At 38.8% G+C, this 20,132-nt stretch overlaps 1 protein-coding gene across 4 annotated transcripts in view; it reads right to left on the reverse strand.

The window, feature by feature from the left end:
- The window catches only part of cadm1a (cell adhesion molecule 1a), a 320,960-nt gene that overhangs the window by 64,200 nt on the left and 236,628 nt on the right, over positions 1 to 20,132 (reverse strand). For all 4 annotated transcript variants that reach the window (XM_088618972.1, XM_088618971.1, XM_088618970.1 and 1 more), the window contains exons 3-5: positions 18,587 to 18,733; positions 11,207 to 11,359; positions 7,682 to 7,819 (exon numbers count right to left, since the gene is read on the reverse strand). In XM_088618972.1, the coding sequence (XP_088475098.1) occupies positions 7,682 to 7,819; positions 11,207 to 11,359; positions 18,587 to 18,733 (438 nt within the window). The remainder of the gene's footprint in view (positions 1 to 7,681; positions 7,820 to 11,206; positions 11,360 to 18,586; positions 18,734 to 20,132) is intronic.

The following is a 20,132-nucleotide window of genomic DNA, read 5'->3' on the forward strand; positions in this document are numbered from 1 at the left end:
GTTGAACAATAGGAATGCACAGCACCAGAATGTGAATGTGTAGCAGACGACGACATTGCCACTTCATAACTGTAATCATTCTAGATCAAACTGGACTCAAAACCCCTGCAGTGGGCAATCTGAACTTACACTGAACTTGCATTCAATTTCAAATGCAAGAATGATTTGGCATGTTTAATAAGCAGGCCTGTTTCACTGATGTATTCATTGGGACTGGAGTGCCAGGTTGCAGAGATCATCGCACTCTGCCTGTGCTCATGTGGTTATTTGAACATGCATTATGTTCAGGACTAGAATATTCAATTGTTACCGTGGCTAGGGGGCTTCATGGATGATACAATATAATTATACTGCTTCACTATTCTCATATTAATGCATGGCATGAAATCTTCTTAGTTTACATATGCATATGATTAACTAAGTTGTTGACATAAGCATACAAGTGTAAGGCAACTTAGCACTCTAAAACATATGTACAGATTTATTTAATGATTTAAAGTTTCTAATGAGCCCAACTTGCAGTGCTTCAAGATCAAGAAAAGTACTAATTAATCATTAATTAATAAGATAACGTAAGAGTTTCTGCTTCGGCAATTAAGAGAATATGTAAAGCACAATGTGACAGTTGAAAATATGACTTAACCACACAGAGCATTACAAACTGTAGCGTTTTACAGGAATAATGAGCCTCAAGGTATTGTAGCTTACTTATATTAACGTTATCCCTAGGGCCGGAAAGTTCAGCAGGTGAAACCAGAAACTTAAAATGCATTGACCCTGCTCTGCATTTATATCTACACAGAACACAGTACATTTTTAGTGAAAAAGCAATCTGTTTATTAGGGTTTAGTCAGCTTCTGACTTCATTAATTAGATTAGACAAATTTCACAGCTTTGAGTGTAAAATTATTGTCCAATGGAAACATGTTTTATTTCTGATATCTATCCCATGCAAATAACTTTATGCTTTAACCTTGCCTTAACAAGCCAAAAACTAATACAGATCTGTTTTCTTTGTTGATGTTGAGACTTGATCACCTTTTTTCCCTCAAAAAGACATTTAAATTATCAAACACTGCTGAAATACTCCCTTCCTTTGAAACAGCTACACAGTTTCAGCAACTATGGCACTGAAAACTTTGTATTATATATTTCACTCTATAAAGGTCAGGCTTCAAAGACTGTGACATATATTTCATGCCTATGCTGATGAAAAATGATAAACCTCCCTTTGATACAGAACTGCATATTATTTACCAAGAAACAATCACATTTATCACCCAAATTTACAGTACAGCACCTCAATCACTCAGGGGGTATCACTGTGAGAAAAGCAGTTCGCTGTCAACCAAGCAGTGAAAAAGTAGGTTGCCACAATCTTCAAGTGTGACATGTCCACACACTTACTCCACCACCTGTAAGAAACACTGTACAACAAAAACGTACTTGCGCAATACCCGAGGGAAGTGGCAAACTAAGGATCTATTAAATAGAATTAGGAGGTCAGGCTTTTTTTCCTGAACTTAATTTTAAAAGAACAAGAAATCTGCTGTAGATTGTGGGCCATCTGTCCACCAGCACTAGTGCAGTTTTTGGTCTATCTATGTGCAAACCAAGCTAATCTAATTACACCGTGATTTAATTTCTGCTGAGGAGGCAGCATCCGCCTTCTGCTCTCCCCTTAAAAAACCGAGGGTTACTTTGTCATTGTATTTTCAGTGCAAAATGTGTAAGGATGCCATCATTCAGGAGCAGTGATCCCCACAAGAAAGAAGCGCCTAATAATTAAATCATCATAAAAGACTGAAATATCTAAGTTTTACATTTTTCCTTCTGGACAAAATGTCTAATAAAGACATTTATTAGAAATTTAATAAAGACCTATCTGGGAAAGGTATACGAACAAAAAGGACAGGAATTATGAAAGAAATTATGACAGGAATAATCCAACTGTAACAGCGCAACTCATTATGTGTGATGAGACATGCTGCACACTGTAAATTTTAAACAAATACATGTGGAAACTAGTGTATGTTCTACCACACAGTACGCTCACCACACATCAGCTATCAGTGGGGAGGAGAACAGAGTGATGAAGCCAATTTGTTGATGAGGATTGTTAGGAGGCCATGACTGGTAAAGGCCAATGGGAAATATCCCTACTCTTCTCTGAAAATACCTTGTCATAATACCTTCCCTGAAACCATATAGAAAAATAAGATGTTTTTAGCACATTCCTTAAACCAGTGGTTTCTAATCCTGATCCTGGTGACCCACACACCTGCTGCTTTTAATTCTTGCACACCATCATTAGGTAACTGAAGTTTTAGTTGATCTTAGGAGTTGCTTCAATTGAATATTTGTATTTGGTTTCCTGTCGCAAGATTTGACTTCACTTACAAAATACAGTGGTAAAATCTTTAACACGTTTAAAAGCTGGGAACAAACAGCTCAAATTAATCTTATTCTTGTTAAGTCAAAGAAGGGTTTGATTGTGTAGCTGAGGGCTCGGTTGCAACAAAAACCAACAGGTGTGTGGATCACCAGGACCAGGACTTGAAACCACTGCCTTAAACACATCTTTGTTTTAAGCATGGTATTTTTAAAATAAAGTGCCACCAAATGACCATTTGTTTAAGAATACAGGCCTAAGACAATTGCCGATTCTTGCTTAAATGCACTATTAAAGTAGGCTGTTGGTGCTTTTAAATCTACTAATATAGTATACAGTGCGTTACAAAGGATTTAAGATCCTTCCGTGTTCCAGTGTTCCATTTTGTAGAATTATAAAATGATGCATGCATATTTTTTAAAACTTTTAAATCATGTTTTAAAGTTAAAGTCAGCAAAAAGTAAAGAGGGAAAAAAAACTGAAAAATGTTGATTTCTTGAGTATTCAGACCCGTAAAACCACAGGCACTAATTATAGCTTCAAGTCTACACCAACTTTTGTACTCAGGACTCACTTTTTATTCTTAAGCCACTCCAGTGTATTTCTGGCCTTGTGCTTTGGATCACTGTCCTGCTGAAAGGGGACTTTTTGTCCCAGTTTTACATCTGAAGCAGGTTTTCCTATAGGACTTGCCAATATTTTATCAATGCATGTTCCCATCAGTCTTGACAAACTTTCCTGTCCCCGCGAATCAGAAATAGAACTACTGTATGACATAATGCTGCTATCCCTACGCTTGACAGAGGATGGTGTTGACGGAGTGATGTACCATACTATGCTGAGTTTGTGTCAGATGTAATGCTTTCCATTTAGACCAGAAAGTTCCAAGTTGATCTTGTCTGATTGCAAAGCCTTTTGGCAGTTTGCAGTATGCAAAATGCATTGTAAGGAAGGAGACCAAAAACTGGGCAGTGTCTTTGCAGCTTGACATACATTCCAGTCCTGAATAATCAACTTTCATCTCAACCATCAGACATAAAGACGGTCTTTGAATGCTGTTGTTCATTTTTCTTGATCTGTAATCTTTGAAAGCTTCACGGTTTTCATGGTTGCATCTTTGCTTGCAATTATTCTCAAATCATATGAATTATTGCACACAGAACAGATGCAACTGTGTGGTGCATTAAGTAATTGGGTGTGTCTAAATTAATGCAGATTTGCCACAGTAAAAGCTAAGAACAATTATGCAATCATGACTTTTTATTTTTCTTTCATAATGACGATTTCCTTTTGATTTTTTTATTTGAATATGAGGAATATGTTATGTATACCACAAATATACACAAGAGGTTAATTGCTACTTCAAAGTGTCATGAAAGCAGCAAAATGTGAAGATGGAGCATGGGTCTGAATAGTTTTGCAATGCGCTGTATAAAGTTAATAGATTCACCTTGGAGTTAAAGCAGCTTTCTCCACCGTGCACTGAACAACTAAAAAGACAAATAGTACTCTACACTAGAGTATTAAATAATACTTAATAATAATAATTATTAATATAATAATAATTAATAATTATTATTATTAATACAAAATAATGCCCTAGGTTTATCTGCTAGCTTTCTGCATCAAAGTGACCTGCTGGCTTAACGTTTAGTGCAGGTGCTTTCAAATCACAAGTCTGTGGAAACAAAGCCTTCAGAAATGAAGAAGCCTAGAGTCAAGGTCATAACAAATCCTCCTGGCCCACCTTCCTACATTCAGTAATTAAATCAACTTTAAGGTTTATCTTACATGCTTTTGACTTATCAAGTATTTATTTAACTTCAATTCATATTCCACTCTGGAATAGGTTAATCCACATAGGTCACTTCAGGTAACAGGGTTTTAAATCTGCAGAGGACACTGGATAATTGACACCACTGCTTCTTGAGATGCAGTTCCGCTGCCCAGTTTAACTGTATTTCTGCTTGATCCTTTGAGAAAACTCATGTTTGCCTCTGTCACATGGTCTGGTGCATAAACCCAAAGGAAGAAACAAGATAAACTGGATGACAGTTTCATCTTTTAATCACAAAACATAACACAAAGATATACCAACAGCTGTTTTTTAACAGATTGTGCTTAAACAGAAAGTAATAAGGATAAATCTAGTTGATACGATGAGACTTATGCATGACAAGGACATTTATTAACATATATGAATGAAACAACTAAATTATTGCCATCAGGCAGGACAGGTGGCTTTCAAACAATGAAAGATCATGGGGGAAAAGAATATGAATATTATAATGGAGAAGTAGGTGGCTATTCCTTCTTGCAACACAACATTGCTTTCCACTGAAATCTGATGGAATTTACATACATTACAAACATCTTAGAAGGAAACAGAATCTACCCCAATTCAGTTATATTTCTCACTGAGCTGATCTGATCTGATCTGCATCTTTGATGAAGAACAGCTTTATTGAAACAACAGCAAAAAACAGATCCACCACTCAATATATTGTTACAGCTATTGAAGTGCTATCGACGTGTGTCAGGATCTAGAGACAATGTTCAACATCTAGCTAGTGTCAACATTTACAGTTGCCTATTAAAATTAATTAAGGCCTCATGACTCTCACTTTAGCAGGGGACCAACATGCCTATGTGAATTCTGAATAGGACCTATGAGACAAAAAACACATAGAAGATTTCTATGCCAGACCTGCCAGACAATTCTTTGTGGAAAACATCAACCCAAACAACACTCTCCACCTTATCAGGCGCACTGAACATTAGGCTTGGCAACAACAACTCACTGATTTGCCTGATGAATGGAAACAAAACCTGGGGACATTAATTGTCTAAACACTGGCACGTGACTGAATATTTCAGATTCTGTGCCTGAAATTACAAATCAATACATTATTAACCCACTAGAGCAACATATTATGTATATCAAGCTGGCTCCTAATCCTTGCCTATGAAATATCAATATCGAAGTACTGAAATATCCAACCAAAACAAAACACTTTCAGGAATACAACAGGGAAAAACTCTATGCATCATGTCTCAAACAAAAGAAAATCACTTGATAAGAATTCAACCAAATGTCACCAATGCCTGCAAAGAGACCTTGGCTTAGAATTTATACATGGAAACACCAGGATTGGTTTGATAAAAATGACTAGATGATCAAAGAGTTTACTGATCACAAGCACAAGACTTTCTGTGCATGGCAGAGTGACCGAAACTCCACACAGACAACGCTGATCCACCAACAAAAATTCAACATATTGCAAACAGCTTTGACTCCCTTCAAGGCCATATTAACTGTTTACAGCCTGAGTACCCAAGGACTAGTCCATCTGAGAACTAAGGAAGGGGAGGACAGATTAAGAAGGACTTGGCATTTATGGATGATTTAAATTATCAAGATGGGGGACAGACCTGTCAACATCAGTGCTCTCAAATAGGCACCATATGCAGTGAACATCCACCATAAGCTGCATTGGGCTGGTCATATCATCCAGATGTCAGACACCAGACTCATAAAAATGGCCCCTGAATGTACTGAAGGTAAAGAAATAATATCCGGGAAAGGCCAAAGTGTACAAAAGACATCAGAATGAGGAAGTCAAGCACTGTAAGAGAGTTAAAGACCACGACTGGGCTGCACAGTCCGCAGTCAGATATCTCCAGAGACAACAACTGCTCAACGTGCCAGAGGGTGCCCTACTGGTGCTCACTAGGTCAAATGAATACATTTCTGAACGCACAAATGTCCCATGAGATTCATCGTCTTCATAAAGTGTTGTGTATCCACATGGAAAATAAGTCAAAAACCATAAAGTCTAGTCTTCAGGACTGTCTAGCACTACTCATAGTTCGGGTTAACAGGCTATTATCACAGTATTTCCTGTGCTTTACAGAGCTCCAGTGCTTCTATCCCTATTCCAATTTTTGGCATCTCTGACAGCTAATATCCTCTAAAGCTGACCAAGGACATAAGGTTCTCTCTAAGGGTTAGGAAGCCTCAACAACTGTTATTCAAATTTGAGTGAACCCACTGCTACTTTTTTTCCGATTTGTAACACCTGGCCTGTTCAAAATCATTGCACACGCTGCGGATTAATCCTGGAGCTGGTTAAGCAAAGTTAAAACCCTCTGCTTCTTGGCTTTCATTCAACATGCGCCTTAAGCGTGAAGTTTTCAGAAGAAAAAAAAAGGGGAAAAAGAAAATATTAAAACATGACCAAAAACAAGCCAGATAAGAAAGAATAAATAATGATGGACTAACTGGCTTTACATTGTAGGGTGTCTGTGTGTACACTACCAAGTTAAGTTGGTGTAACCTTTAAATGATATTTGAAAAGCTTAAATATCCAAAAGGTAATTAGGTTGAATGATGAAAATGTTTAATTAAAAATAGATCCACCCAGCAGGAAGGCCAAAAGCAATTTATTGCCTCTAAGTGTTGGCTTTCTGAATAGCAATGTCAGGAGTTGAAATGGCTCTCTTCTCTGTACTCAATTAAACTCCAATACTCACTAATAAACTCACTGCATAGAGAAAACACAAGTCCATGGTCAATCTCTTGAGGCCTTCGGACGCCCACTCAGGAAATTGACATAGTCTTAATCTGAGATTTATTTTGCACCTCAGATTAAAATCATACGGGGATAAAAGATAAAAACTAAATATTATTAAGACTTAATAATTAATTGAAGTGTTAACAACTGCCATGTGTCCTTTATAGTAAAGGATTATGAGGATTAACACATTACTTCTAAGATTATATGCAGTTTTGGTACTTGCTGGCACCTTGATCTGATCAAACACAACAGTAATGGAAGATTCATAATCTAAGCCATCAACCTGTCCCTGAGAGCATCATTGAGCTGTTACTCCCTGCCGCTTAATGTGAGAATAAATTTACGAGCAGATTAAAACATGGTAGTTAAAGCCTTTCACAACAGCCCAAACAGTCAGCTCCAATCATGTGGGCAGAATCTACAGGGTGGGAGCAATGATGGCGCTTTTTGTTTTCCACATACACTACAGCCAGACTGCTCACTGGGATAATTTGCCGATTTTAATGGTATCTTGTTTTTAGACGAAACCATGGGATGATTTTTTTGGCTAACAAAATTATTACGTACATTATCATAAACACAACAAAGTAACAAAGAGAGAAACCCCCTTTTAACGGTAAGTGCCACTGGCGAGCTGCTCCTTTACAAAGAGCAAACCATAAAAAAAACTCAACGAAAATGAATACGCACAGTGAGATTTTTTTTGACCAACCTTGCAGTTCTTTGCCTCCCTTCATCCATCTGATTTTGGAGGCGGGCTTGCTTCCGATGGCAGAGCAGATGATCTCCGTCTCATTCCCTTCGCTGACGATGTCATCCCGGGACTCGATGATGGGGTTGCCTGGCGGGACTGACACCAGACAAGCAGCAGTGGGATGAGAAAGCCGGATGGCGGCAGTACTGAGCGGGGCTCAACCCCAACCCTAGCAGGCGGGACTTTGCTAAGAGGAGATGCCAGCACTGCAGGTTACAATGGGACTGATTACACCTCACCGGAAACCGGGCTGCTTCAGAAGACGATCTCATCGCTCAAGCTAGAGCTCAAATTGTTTTTATGCTGGCCTATATTAGTACGTTAACCGCTTTCTTGAATGTGGATTCTGATTATTCATACAGGAGAGAGTATTAACTTATTCTGCCATTTGCATAGCGTTGCCCCGCATACAGTACACTTCATGGGTCTTAGGATTTGCACAATGAAAACATTGAAGCTGGTTCACGTCACTTGCTTGACTCCAACAAATGACCTCCAAATAATCCCATCTCCTCTCAAACACTTCAGCATTTTCAAAGCGGTAGCACAAAATGAACTTCTCAGACACCCCGACTTGATAAGCGCTACATCTCATCTTCCAGCCCAGTCTAATAGGATGATATTGCCTCTTCTGCTGGCTCTGAATATATGCAAGTGATATTTAAAGAAAAGAGAAAAGTGGGTTTTAGTTGTCAAAATCTCTGGCCTTCAGAAATCATAACACTCCTTTTACAACCACTGTCTGACAAGACTGTTTTGTGAGAGTTCAGAGAGAGTTCACATCTTGAAAATCCACTAAGTGCTTTTTTCAAGGAGTTATCAGAACACAGGAGTTTCTTTTTGACGTACACATTAACAGAATGGAGGGCAGGGGAATGCTCCAAATAGGAGTAATTAAATTAAAGGTTCTTTTAAGACCTTTGAAACATCAAAAGGATATAATTAAACCCTCAGATCTGAATTCCTGCTGACCAGTTCACATTCAGAAACACAACAGGAGAAAGGGGCTTTATGAATAATCATTGTTAAGTGCATTTAACAGACATTTCAAAGCATGGACATTTTGTATTTTCACGTTCATGTTCAAAATAGTCCTGGTCTTTTATAGTATTGGAAATAATTATGTAAATAGAAGTGAGTTACATAAAGCAAATAATTTTAACCGAGAAGATTTAAAATACTTCCATGTTCCAATGAATGCATTATTATAAAAATATGGAAAGAATATGGAAATTAATGTCTTGTTCAGGTAACTAGTATTTTGCATAGGTTTTTGTTTTCGAAACCATTGACATTTTGTTTTTATCAATCTTCTCACTGCTTTACCCAGTACAGGGCCACAGGGGAGCCAGAGCCTATCCCTGCAAGCAACAGGCTCAAAGCAGAACACAGTACACCCTGGACAGGACCTCGGTCCATCACAGGGCACACACAGACACACCTGGGACGATTCCCTCAGAAGCCAATTAACCTACCAGCACGTCTACAGACTGTAAAAAGGAATCAGAGCAGCCGGAGGGAACTCACACAAACACGGGGAGAACGTGCAAACTCCACGCAGACAGCACCCCAGGAACTGAACCCAGGGCCACGGCACTGCAAAGCTGCAAGGCTAACCACAGCACCGCCATGCCACCCTCTTGTTTTTATGCTTACATATGTTTCTCGGTGAAGGACAGTGTAACAGTATACCAAATACCCTTCAACAGTTCCCACATTTTCCATTTCTTCCATGGCTGCTGCATACTGACTGTTACAACAATGTCCAGTTTTACTATGAAACACCCGTCGTTGATTATTTCCAGACGACTCAGAGTTGGACTTGTCCGTAAGGACCATCTCGTCGCAGGTCTGATTATCCCGTTTCATTTAAGCCCCCTGTTTCGATGCCTCTCCTCAGCAATGCTTTCTGAGTAGCTTTGTACACATTGACACCCTTTTCCCTAAGATTTATCCAACTGTTTCTCAGATCTGAGTCAACCCCCAGTACCTGCAGATTTATCCCATCAAGCAGAGTATTCACTGTATTGAATCTGACATCTACTGGTTTTGTGAAGTCTGGGTTTTCATCGTCAGGTATTCCTATTGTCAAGACTACCAGCATCACAAACACTCCCCGGAATCTCAAACACAACAAGGATGTTGGGAGCCATCTGCGGAAGTGAGAGCCCTTCATTAGCTAAACCTTTAACTTCTATACAGGTGGTTGTTGTGTGAGCCATAGTTTTCGCCACATGTTTTAAACTCTGCAATGTAATCACTGCCTGTACTTATATAAGCTTTGAGCTGTTGTTGCACTTTCTGATGGGGTTCTTGTCCGTACGATTCTGTGTTAAAGAACGTTTCACTTTTTCAAAAAGATGTTAACCTATGATGTGCCATTTGCTTTATTTTCCCTCATTTTTGTTTCCACCACTACTTCCAGTATAACACATAACAAGGACACAGGTATTTGTTTCAGTTGCAGGACCTGAGTAACAATCACCCGGGGGAGGCGTTTTTGATTGTCTTCAAGCACGTGTCTCAATTGTTTTAACTATTTTTGGTAGCAGGGCGATTTCTTCCCAAACTGTGCAGAACAGCTGAAGCATTGCAGGACATCATCTGCTGTGGCCCCGACTTGATAATTCCAAAAGATTTCACAGATCAGTGTAATTGCCAAATTTAGCTTTCCTAACTGATCTAAGTACTGTCAATCACATACTGCAAGATCTGTCCCAGGATTAGGTGTGATTGGCAGACCTCATTCTGTTATTGGAAATTACTTCTGGACTTCACAGGTTGTGCAGAGAGTCAGTGTTCATCCATGTTGTGAAAATATTTGTGTGAAATTCTCTATTTACATTCCTATCGCCTTCATAGTGCTGGAACACATAACATTATGTGGGTGGAATAATTTAAATGTTATTTTCTTCCTATTTAAAATTCAAGCTGATGACAACTTGAAAAAGCAAAGTAACCAGGGAACTTTTTGACAAAGAAGTTAATAAAAAATTACAATCTGCTCTTTAGGTGTACTCAGTTAACTACTGCTGACAGCTCCTTAAAAACGAAGACAGGTGAAAAACTACACCTCTTCTGGGAACATAGTAGAAAGATTGTGTGGATTGTGTAATTTGATGTCAACACCCTTAACAAAAATATAAGTAAGGTTTTAGAAACATCTGAGCTCGTGATAATATGTCCTGCCCTAATTAACAAGAAATTAACTTTATTGCTTCTCCTTGGAATAACTTTTCACGTTGGCTGATAAAGTATGTACATACAGTATATACTGTCAGTGCTTTGGAAAATTTAGAGACCAAGACGTCACATTCCCCCCCCCCAAAAAAAGTTTCCAGTATACAAATCACACACACTTCAACATGTCACGAGAATTTCCATTGGCCACAGTTCACACTTTTATTTCTGGATCCAAAGACCCTTGTCTTTCCTTTGAATTAGGTTTTGCATAAAAAGGGGAAAAAAATGAAGACATCCTACCCAGCACTGTTAAATCAGCATAGGCTTCCTGTGGGGGGTCAGTGTAGAGCTGGCACACATATCTCCCTTCATCAGAGAGGGACACGTTAGACAACGACACTCGTAGCTCATTGTCTGAGAAGTTCACCAGCTGAAACCGGCTGTCCTTCAAGGCTGTCGTGAGATTAAACAAGAGAAAAAAAAGGCAATAAATATCTGAATTTCAGACATATACCACATACAACCAAACATTTTATGTTCCTTAAGCTTGGTAACCCATTGATTCAACCATTTTCCAAAGCTGTTTCCCAGAGACGTCATGTCTAAGTTCCAGTTCTGGATGAGGACCAGTCAGAGGGAACCAGATTCTCATCTGTGCATCCAGGTGTTAGGGTAGGAAAATCGACTCTTTGCACTGTTACCCTGCTAACTGATGCGCCACTTGCCCTGGGCAGCCAAAGGTACAATTTCAGGGTTTTTTTTTGTAGTGACTAAACCGCTTGCTGTTTAAATCTAGGGTGATTGCAGAAGTCACAAAAAAAATAGGCAAGGCACAAATATGAAGTGCAAAAGCCGAAAAGAGGACAAACATCCTACAAATATAGCCTAACTGTAGTTTAACAGAAAATTCCCCACTAACAGTATTGAGAGGCCTAAGCTCAGCCTGTTTTATGTTATACAGACCAGGTTTTATTAACTAAAGAGAGAGAATGACTAACTCTACAGTGTGACTGCCAGGTTAAATACACTAAGCAGCACCCTTGACTCCTCTTGATGGACAGGTCAGACTCCATTTAACAGAGTCAGAGTCTGAAATCTGAGACAAAATGGCAGAACAGACAGGAAACAAGGAGAACATCGAGAATTAATGCACACATAAAATACCAATGACAACATCCAATACACAAAATATCACAAAAATTGATAAAAATAATACTTGTTAATAATAAGGATGAATAAAAAAGCTAAACAGAAGTCCTTTCCTTTCCAATATGTTGATGGATGGCAGTGAACTTGGACAATGATGATGATGGACAGGTACATGAATAGTGATTATGACAGACCTCATAAAAGGTCAATGTGACTTTCATGACATACAGTATGTCTGTTTTTCACAGCACAAAATTACATCTGAATATCTGGCAGCACAAAATAAACTATATCCTAAACACAAATCTAATTTTGTCATCGTATCCTTAGTTCTAGGGCTCTGTATTAATTAGGAAGTGTAAAACTCGTTACTTTCTTTGCGTAAATCCCTTCAAAAATAAATGTGAGACAGATTTGTCTCAGAGAAAATATCGTATTTTGCTTGTAACTACAACCCTCAAAGAACACAGTCTATACATAAGATGAAAGGCCAACACTAAACAACTCAGAAATTGAAATGTAGCCAACATGAAGTATTTACAACTGCTAAGACAGTGTTACCAGTGTGCTTCTCTCAGATGTGATGTGAAACGGCTTAAGGGAGCTGAAAGGTACGTCCAAAGCCTTTCTGTCAGGTCCCTTTGATTTCCTAATTTAAAATATGAGCAACAGAGCTAAAAGAAAAAGCCTAAAAAACCGACATCATTACAGTGCATTAGAGTATTTGAAGCTGTGTGTTCTAGAAATCTCTGTCTGATGGTGAGCAGGTTTGACTGATCTATGTCCCTGCTGGGTTGTAATGCTCCTAAGCATTTATGCTAAAAAAAGTTCAGACGGGGAATTGTTAGAAAGGCCAGGAGACATACTGGAAATAGAAGCACTTCATATTTTTGCCATCCTGAATGAAACTGTAATCTTAGGAAACAGAACAGATTCTTGGTGACACAGAGCACAGTCCTTTGACTGCCTGGCGCATCTGTGAGGAGTTCTGATAAGGGTCCTGCTCATAAGCGGCACCGTGATAAATGTAACAGGTGTTTGTTCAGTTCAGGGGCAAAGCACAACCGCTTTGGGAGTGCAGACCTGTGTCATCCCCGATTAATGCATTAGAGACACATCAGCGCGAAACGGGTTTGGTACAGGCAAGACAAAAAAAAACAAAACAAAAAACCACCAGTGAGATTTGTTTATACATAGACAACAAATCAATCAATCAATTAAGCTTAAAGAAATAGGCAGCTTGAGGCAGAATGTAACTTTGTGACTGAAAGGTACTGTATAGCAGTGGCACTCTGGTTCAAAGCACCATCTGAAACATCACGGGCTTCACTCCGTTTTGAGTATGTGCCATTTCTTGCCTTGCTTTTCAGCACTGTGTGGCACCATTTTCAGGAGCATGAGAAGAAAGTGTGACTAATTAGAGCACATGACATGAAAGCAGGGGATAGCTCTGGCAGGGAGAGGGCAGTTAAAAGCTAATGATTTAATTCAATTTATTGATTGAAGAATGCAAAGGGATTAGAAAAAAAATGAGTGTAATGCCAGTGATGCAGTTTATAATCTGTTGTGACAAACGTCTAGTAGAAATGATGGAGAATAATTAAATCATTATAAAAACACTAATAACTATAATGTCAGGTTTAATGGGAAGCACATGGACAGCATGCACAAGAGCTGAATTCATATCCAGTCATAATGGAAACTGGGGGAAACAGTTCTCTATTCCGACTGCTTTGTGCCACAAGACTGACTGACAGGGGTTCTAAAACGAGAACCCAATAAATACTTCAAATACAACACTGAAGGTCAGACTGTTTCAGACAACCGCTCACAACTAAATGTGTTTGACACCGTTTCTGCTTGCAGATGGGCACAAGCATGTACAGGCACTCTTCGGATCAAGACCCAGTTGACGGAAGACCCACAGCCTGCACTTATAGATAAGGTAACAGACGCTGGAAACACCTTTGTGAAATGAACACAGAGGCAGAGATGTGGGAGGTCTAAGGATGTTTAGCAAGAAACGTGGGAAAGGAAAGGCTTATTCCTTTGTATTTAAAATAAACCTGGGCACGAAGATAGGCATGGGTCATGAACACGGGGCTGTCTTCTCTCCTGAACGTCCATTCCAAAAAACCCACTGATCTCCATCAGCTCACCAGCAAGGTATGCCACATTGCGGCTGTCTGCATCAATTGCCTAAACGACAGATTTGATCTTAAAAGCTCAACCTCCGTGCATGTCTAAACCCACAGTTCTAAAATCACAAGCTCCAAAAAAATAAGGGGAAAAAAAAAGAAGCTCTGCAAGGAATCTGAACCTCCAGTCTCGACGTTCCAGGTCACACAAGCTGTCAGCGTCACCAAAATGATTTTTTCCTTTACTGCCATAAGAGATTTCTTTCACTGTTCTCCAGCTGACTATTTAAAAGCTCAGGCAGAGTATTAACCGAGTATGCCATCAACACACTCTCTTTGCTGCTATACCACCATACTGTTGTACAGCAGATTTAATTATGCTTCAATTTTCTTTCTTGAGAATTCTATCACAACTTTCTCAAGAAATCTGCGCAGTCCTAATTCTGCACACAAAGTCTCCCACTGTGGGGTGTCTATCTTTTGTGGCTGTTGTTTATTCTTCAAACAAAATGATCTCTGCCTCCCTTGCCAGAGCAGCCCACATGTCCCTCCAGTGCAGCCCATGTGAATGAGAACACTCAAACACAGCGAGAGACGTGCTGTTCGCCACAAGGGGCAGTCCCAGAAGAAGTGTGGGGTTGGAGCAAAACATTTCTCCAACATCTGTTGGAGGGATTCTGTTCCTACACAGGTGGAGGGAAAATCTGGCTAAACTCGTAATTCAAGAAGACTGTGAGTACACACCACAAGATTTGTTCTGTTGGGATGTAGATCCTTGAGCGTTGTGCTTACAGCTGTTGATGTTGATGGAGGTGAGCTTGTAAATATCAGGAAAAAGTTTTCTTGGCTCAGTGAGCTACAAACAAACGAACTAGTACAATCGGGGGTTCTCCCTGATTTTGTAACTCTTCTTACCTGCGGTCTTGTTAAATTCTTGAGCCTTTACAGCTAATTACTGCCTTAAACACAGTAATCACGCCTTCTCTCCCTAGTGCTCCAACCCTATCATTTTATGGTGCTTTATAAAATATTTATTGCGCTCTAAAGAAAACTGTGAGGCTGCAAGTTCAACTTAAGCCTTCCTTGCTTTGTATTTATATATACTGTTTATACAAACTCAAATACAAAACAGAACAAACGCTATCTGGAATGCGTAAAACACAAATTGAGTTTTACCAGCCTGTAAAAAGGACTACTTGACATTACGTGGTCTTAATTAAATGTGTGGGTCATGTTAGACAGACCCACTAGCAGGGGTCGGACTCCTTCTTGAGAGGCTGTCATGCTCCATCAATCAGACCTAAAGACTCTACGATTTGTTAATGTGGTGGATTAAAACTGAATCAGGAGGGCACCAAAATAGTAAACAGTGCCTGATTTATGTCATAATAATACTGTATACTGTGTGTGTGTATTATTTGGGCACGTTTACAGGTTTTTACATCAGACTGTCACAAAACACCTTATGTCAAAGGGGCCTGAAAATCAGGCTCCACAATCCTGAACAAGGCTGCTGACAGATGAATGAAGACCTTCCTGGATACTGCGTTTGCACTACTGTAGAGCATGCAGATCTTTAGAAATACAAATGCACACTTTCAAGAACCCTAATGGACATTTGAACAATTGCAACCATTAAGATCGGAAACACGGAGTAGGTTTTTAAAATATTTTACAGAGCAGTTATGCCCACAAAGAGTTCTTTTAATTATATTCTAAGTCCAGTAAAAAGATGGCAGACTGATCCAGCTATAAGGAAATGTGATCTGTGAATGTGGCAATCCCTAAAACAACAACAACACACAAAGTTAAATACCAGTGTAGCCTGGATTGGGGTCTGACACAACAGTAAATATCAGACAGAATAATAGATAACAAGATAAGAAATGGCTGGCAGGCTGGGCATCTCTCCAGAGAAGTTATTTCCTCTCTAATAATGTGTAAGCTCCAGGGTGAAACACTTCTGCAGGCTTTCTCTTCCCTGGCTAAAATGCAGTATAAAATGGAAGACTTCTGTCTCCTTCTCTCAATTCATCTCAAAAACAAAAAGCTGGTAACAGATGTAACAGCAATACAACGTACCTAAAAGCAGAAATCCATATTTTTAAAGAAATAAAACAGCATATCAATTAAAAAAACCCTCAAAAAAGCCATAGTGTTTCCTTGTTCACTGTCAGAAATCGATAATGAGTTCCACAATAGTGATTGTTCCTACAGCAGGTTCAAACGGATGTTTGTATCACGCTGTGGATCTGTGTACGGGGGAGCTCTCTGAAAAGTTTTAATTTTCAACATTAGGCCTGGAGGCAATCTTTAGACAAAGCCTGCATAGTCTGACTGAAATGATCAAAATATACTCAGGCGAAACAGGTCATTCATTTAGCAGCTGATGTGCTTCAATTAATTTTAAATGATAAATTATAAGTTTTATAAAAAGATAAATACACCTGTCATGTTCAATTTTAAATCAACGTGTTTCTCATCTTAGAAAGGCTATACTCCTGAAACATTTACCACGTTCTCTTTTCACACTTCTCTATCCCTTTCGAAACAAATCAACAGTGGAAACAATGTGGATGACTTTGGATTGCTCTTTCATGTAATCCATGCTTCAGTAACTGAATAACAAACTGCATAACAAAACTAATTACATAGCCAAAAATAAAATGGCTTTTTATCATTACTATTACGTGGCTGATAACTGAAAACTTTGTTCTTAGGCTGTTTTTTACTCAGAAAGTTGTAGGAATTATTTTAGCAGCACACAAAAAAAGCACAAAGCATTCTCAAAAGGTAGAACTCAAAGAAGGAATGGAGTACCTAGCCATCTCACAAATGGAATTAAGCTTTAAGGAAACCTAATTGCAAACTTCCAGTCACAATCAACAAAGAGAATAGCTCTCCAGATGATTTTCCCTTCTTTATTATTTCCTTCTCCCGGGGTTTCTTCCTCATCTCATTTGTATTGTTTTCACAGGTTTAATACAGGAGGCTCCAGTGGACATGCCATTTATCCCAAATAACTGCAATCAATTCTGATTACTAAGCCAGACCATCTTCCTTTAAAGGAGCCCATCAAGGTTTTATTAAGCAGAAAAGGGATAATTATACATGTCATATGGACCCAGCTGTAAAGGGCATGAACTTTATTATAATTGCAAAGTTAAAAAAATAAAAAAGGCTGCTCAGCAGACACACTAATCCAAGTAACAAAATAAGACATTGTCACTGGCTGTGGGTCTGGGAGAGATGGCGACAACCTGGTCTCCAGCACTGTCCTGTGCAAATTCTTTTTCAATTCATTTGCTGACAATTCCACAGTAAGTAAGACACACGGTATCTGACTGTACCACTTCTCATCTTGTAAGGAAAAAAAAACACATTAATCCAAAACACAGGATACACTTTTCCCCCCAAAAAAGTCGACCCATTGTGACACTAAATCCTATGAACATTTGATTTTATCAAATAACAAAGCACCGGAACATAAAAAGGTTTTAAATGAGAGGCGGCCATTCTGCACAACTTTTTATGGAGTAGCATAGTGGGTAAATCTCTGGGCTCATAATTGGGGGGGTTGCAGGTTCAAATCTCTGCCACAGATGCTGCTGCTGTACCCTGATTGAGGTGCTTTTCCAGAGCTCTTCCAGTCCTCCTAGCAGTATAAATGGGGACCAGAATTGCTGGGGCCAGTTCCTCCGATGGACTGGCATCTTTGGATATAGAAATGATCTACTTACCTAAACCAAAACATACATAGAAATGTCTAGAAAATTCTGCACCAGAATCGAAGAACTGCCTCTATTAGGCTCCTGCTATTACCCATTCAGGGTAATCGACTTAAAACTTCATTTAAGTATTTAAGTATACAAACTTAAAAAATAAATAAATCCGGATTATGGCTCAGATACAGTATGAAAGCTTTATGTCAACGGTTCCTTTTTGGTTACTCTTCACTTACTTGAGTTCTAAAGGCTGTGGGTTCAGTCGTATCGAACAAAATGGAATAAATGCTTCACAGCACCTATCAAAATCTTTATACAAATCTTTGGCACTGTGTGATCAAAAACAAAACACCTCTCTTTAAAAACAAAACAGTATCCAAACAGCTCCCTGTTCAGATGCACAGCAGCCCTGTAGCATATGCTCCACTGTTATGATGCAAAAAAAGTACTACCGCATTCTTATTTGAATACAATTTCACGATAATTTGACTGTTTCACTTAACATCCACAAACGGCAATCCACATTATAAATAACAATATAACTTTAAAAAAAACAACAAACCGCCACCCGTGGAATTTATACTTTGAAATACCGGCTCATTTTCAAAGACCTCCTGGAGGAAAAAAAAATGAAGGAAGTAACAGAAGTTGTGAGAAGCAGCACTTACGTCTTACGTCCCTGAAGTAAATGGTTTGTCTGTTGGGGTTGAGAAGCTGAATGACAGAGTCGTCGTTGTTTTTGACTCTGCAGCTGATGGTAGCCACTTCCCCCTCCACTACAGAGACATTATCCGTCACCAGATTCTGACCTTGCACTGAAAAGCAGAGGACGGAAAGAGAGAGTGGGAGAAAGGACAAGACAAGAAAGGTGAGAGATTAATGGACATACTGGATGGATGTCTTTTATATATCAAATTAAATGTTTCCTTTATATTAAAAACGGTCTAATTATCCATTTTTTAAGTCCCCTTTCCCAGAATCACATAACAACGATACATTGAGCAGAAAGGACATTTTTTAAAAGGGATTTCCATAAGCTTGTCATTTGCTGAAGTCTAGTTCCACGCACTATTTGCAACTTTGTGTTTCCAGAACAATGCTATAAGCTTCCCCAGGAAAAAAAAATACAGAGGTTTTTATTTGACAACAGTTGCAATTCAGAGAACACTGGTTGGTGATACCATTGCCACTGCTACAACAGTTACCTAGAGTAACAAGAAAAAAAAGCCACAAAAAACAAATCAGAGCTGTTCTGTCTGATAAGCACAGAAGAATACGAGAGCATCACAATAAAACAACATGCTAGAACAATAAAAGGTGAGAAGTTCACCATTTCATCATTCCTGATTGTTAACCTTTAGAGAAATTTCAAATATCCTGGATATTCATGCCTAATTTTTACCAATTTATTTTTTTCATTTAATTAATGAAACACTAGAATATTAACTATATATACACACACACGTCACCTCAGAGCTTTTAATCTATAACAAAGAAATCAGCCACAGAGGGTATTAAAATCTTTTATTTCAGCAGGGAACCACCATAAGGAAAAAAAAAATGACACTGCAGACCATCCTCAGATGAAAAAGTACCATTGCCTAGATGCAGCTTTAAACCTGCTAAATGTAATTTAGTACACAACCCTGCTACTTTTAAATGAACAACCTTGACATAGAAAAAAAAAACATGAGAAAACGGCAAACTAGCCAACAAAAACCGTACATACTGTATAGATCTGAAAAAGTAACCTTGAGCATTATGGAAGGTCATACAGAAGGCTGATATTTATGTGGCAGGCATGGGAGTACTGCAGGAAAATGACTGCGCTGTTTTCGGAAGACATCGTTTTAACATGGAGTTTGCCTGGCAAAGGTAATGAATTCTTATTTTTTGCCAACCAACCAAACGCTGAGGAACGGCACAAGAGCCTTGAGATAAACTTTTCAGATAAAGGCAGGAAAAACCTAGAGAATATAACATAAGAAGGGTTACAAATGAGAGGCAGCCATAAAGCATCGAAAAAAAAATGAGAAAAAAAATGGATGGTATCACACCAGGCAGCAGATTCTGCTAAACTCTTAATCCTGTGGATGTAAAGGTTCTGTACAGTGCGCAGAATTATTGATTTTGTGGGACTACCTTTTTTTTTTTGTCCCAGCTGGACTGAAACATTACAGATCTGTAGCACAGGGATTTGCGAACCCAGTAATT

Source organism: Lepisosteus platostomus, chromosome 25 (genome assembly GCF_059453375.1).
Source record: "Lepisosteus platostomus isolate fLepPlt1 chromosome 25, fLepPlt1.hap1, whole genome shotgun sequence".
Lineage (NCBI taxonomy): Eukaryota > Metazoa > Chordata > Actinopteri > Semionotiformes > Lepisosteidae > Lepisosteus > Lepisosteus platostomus.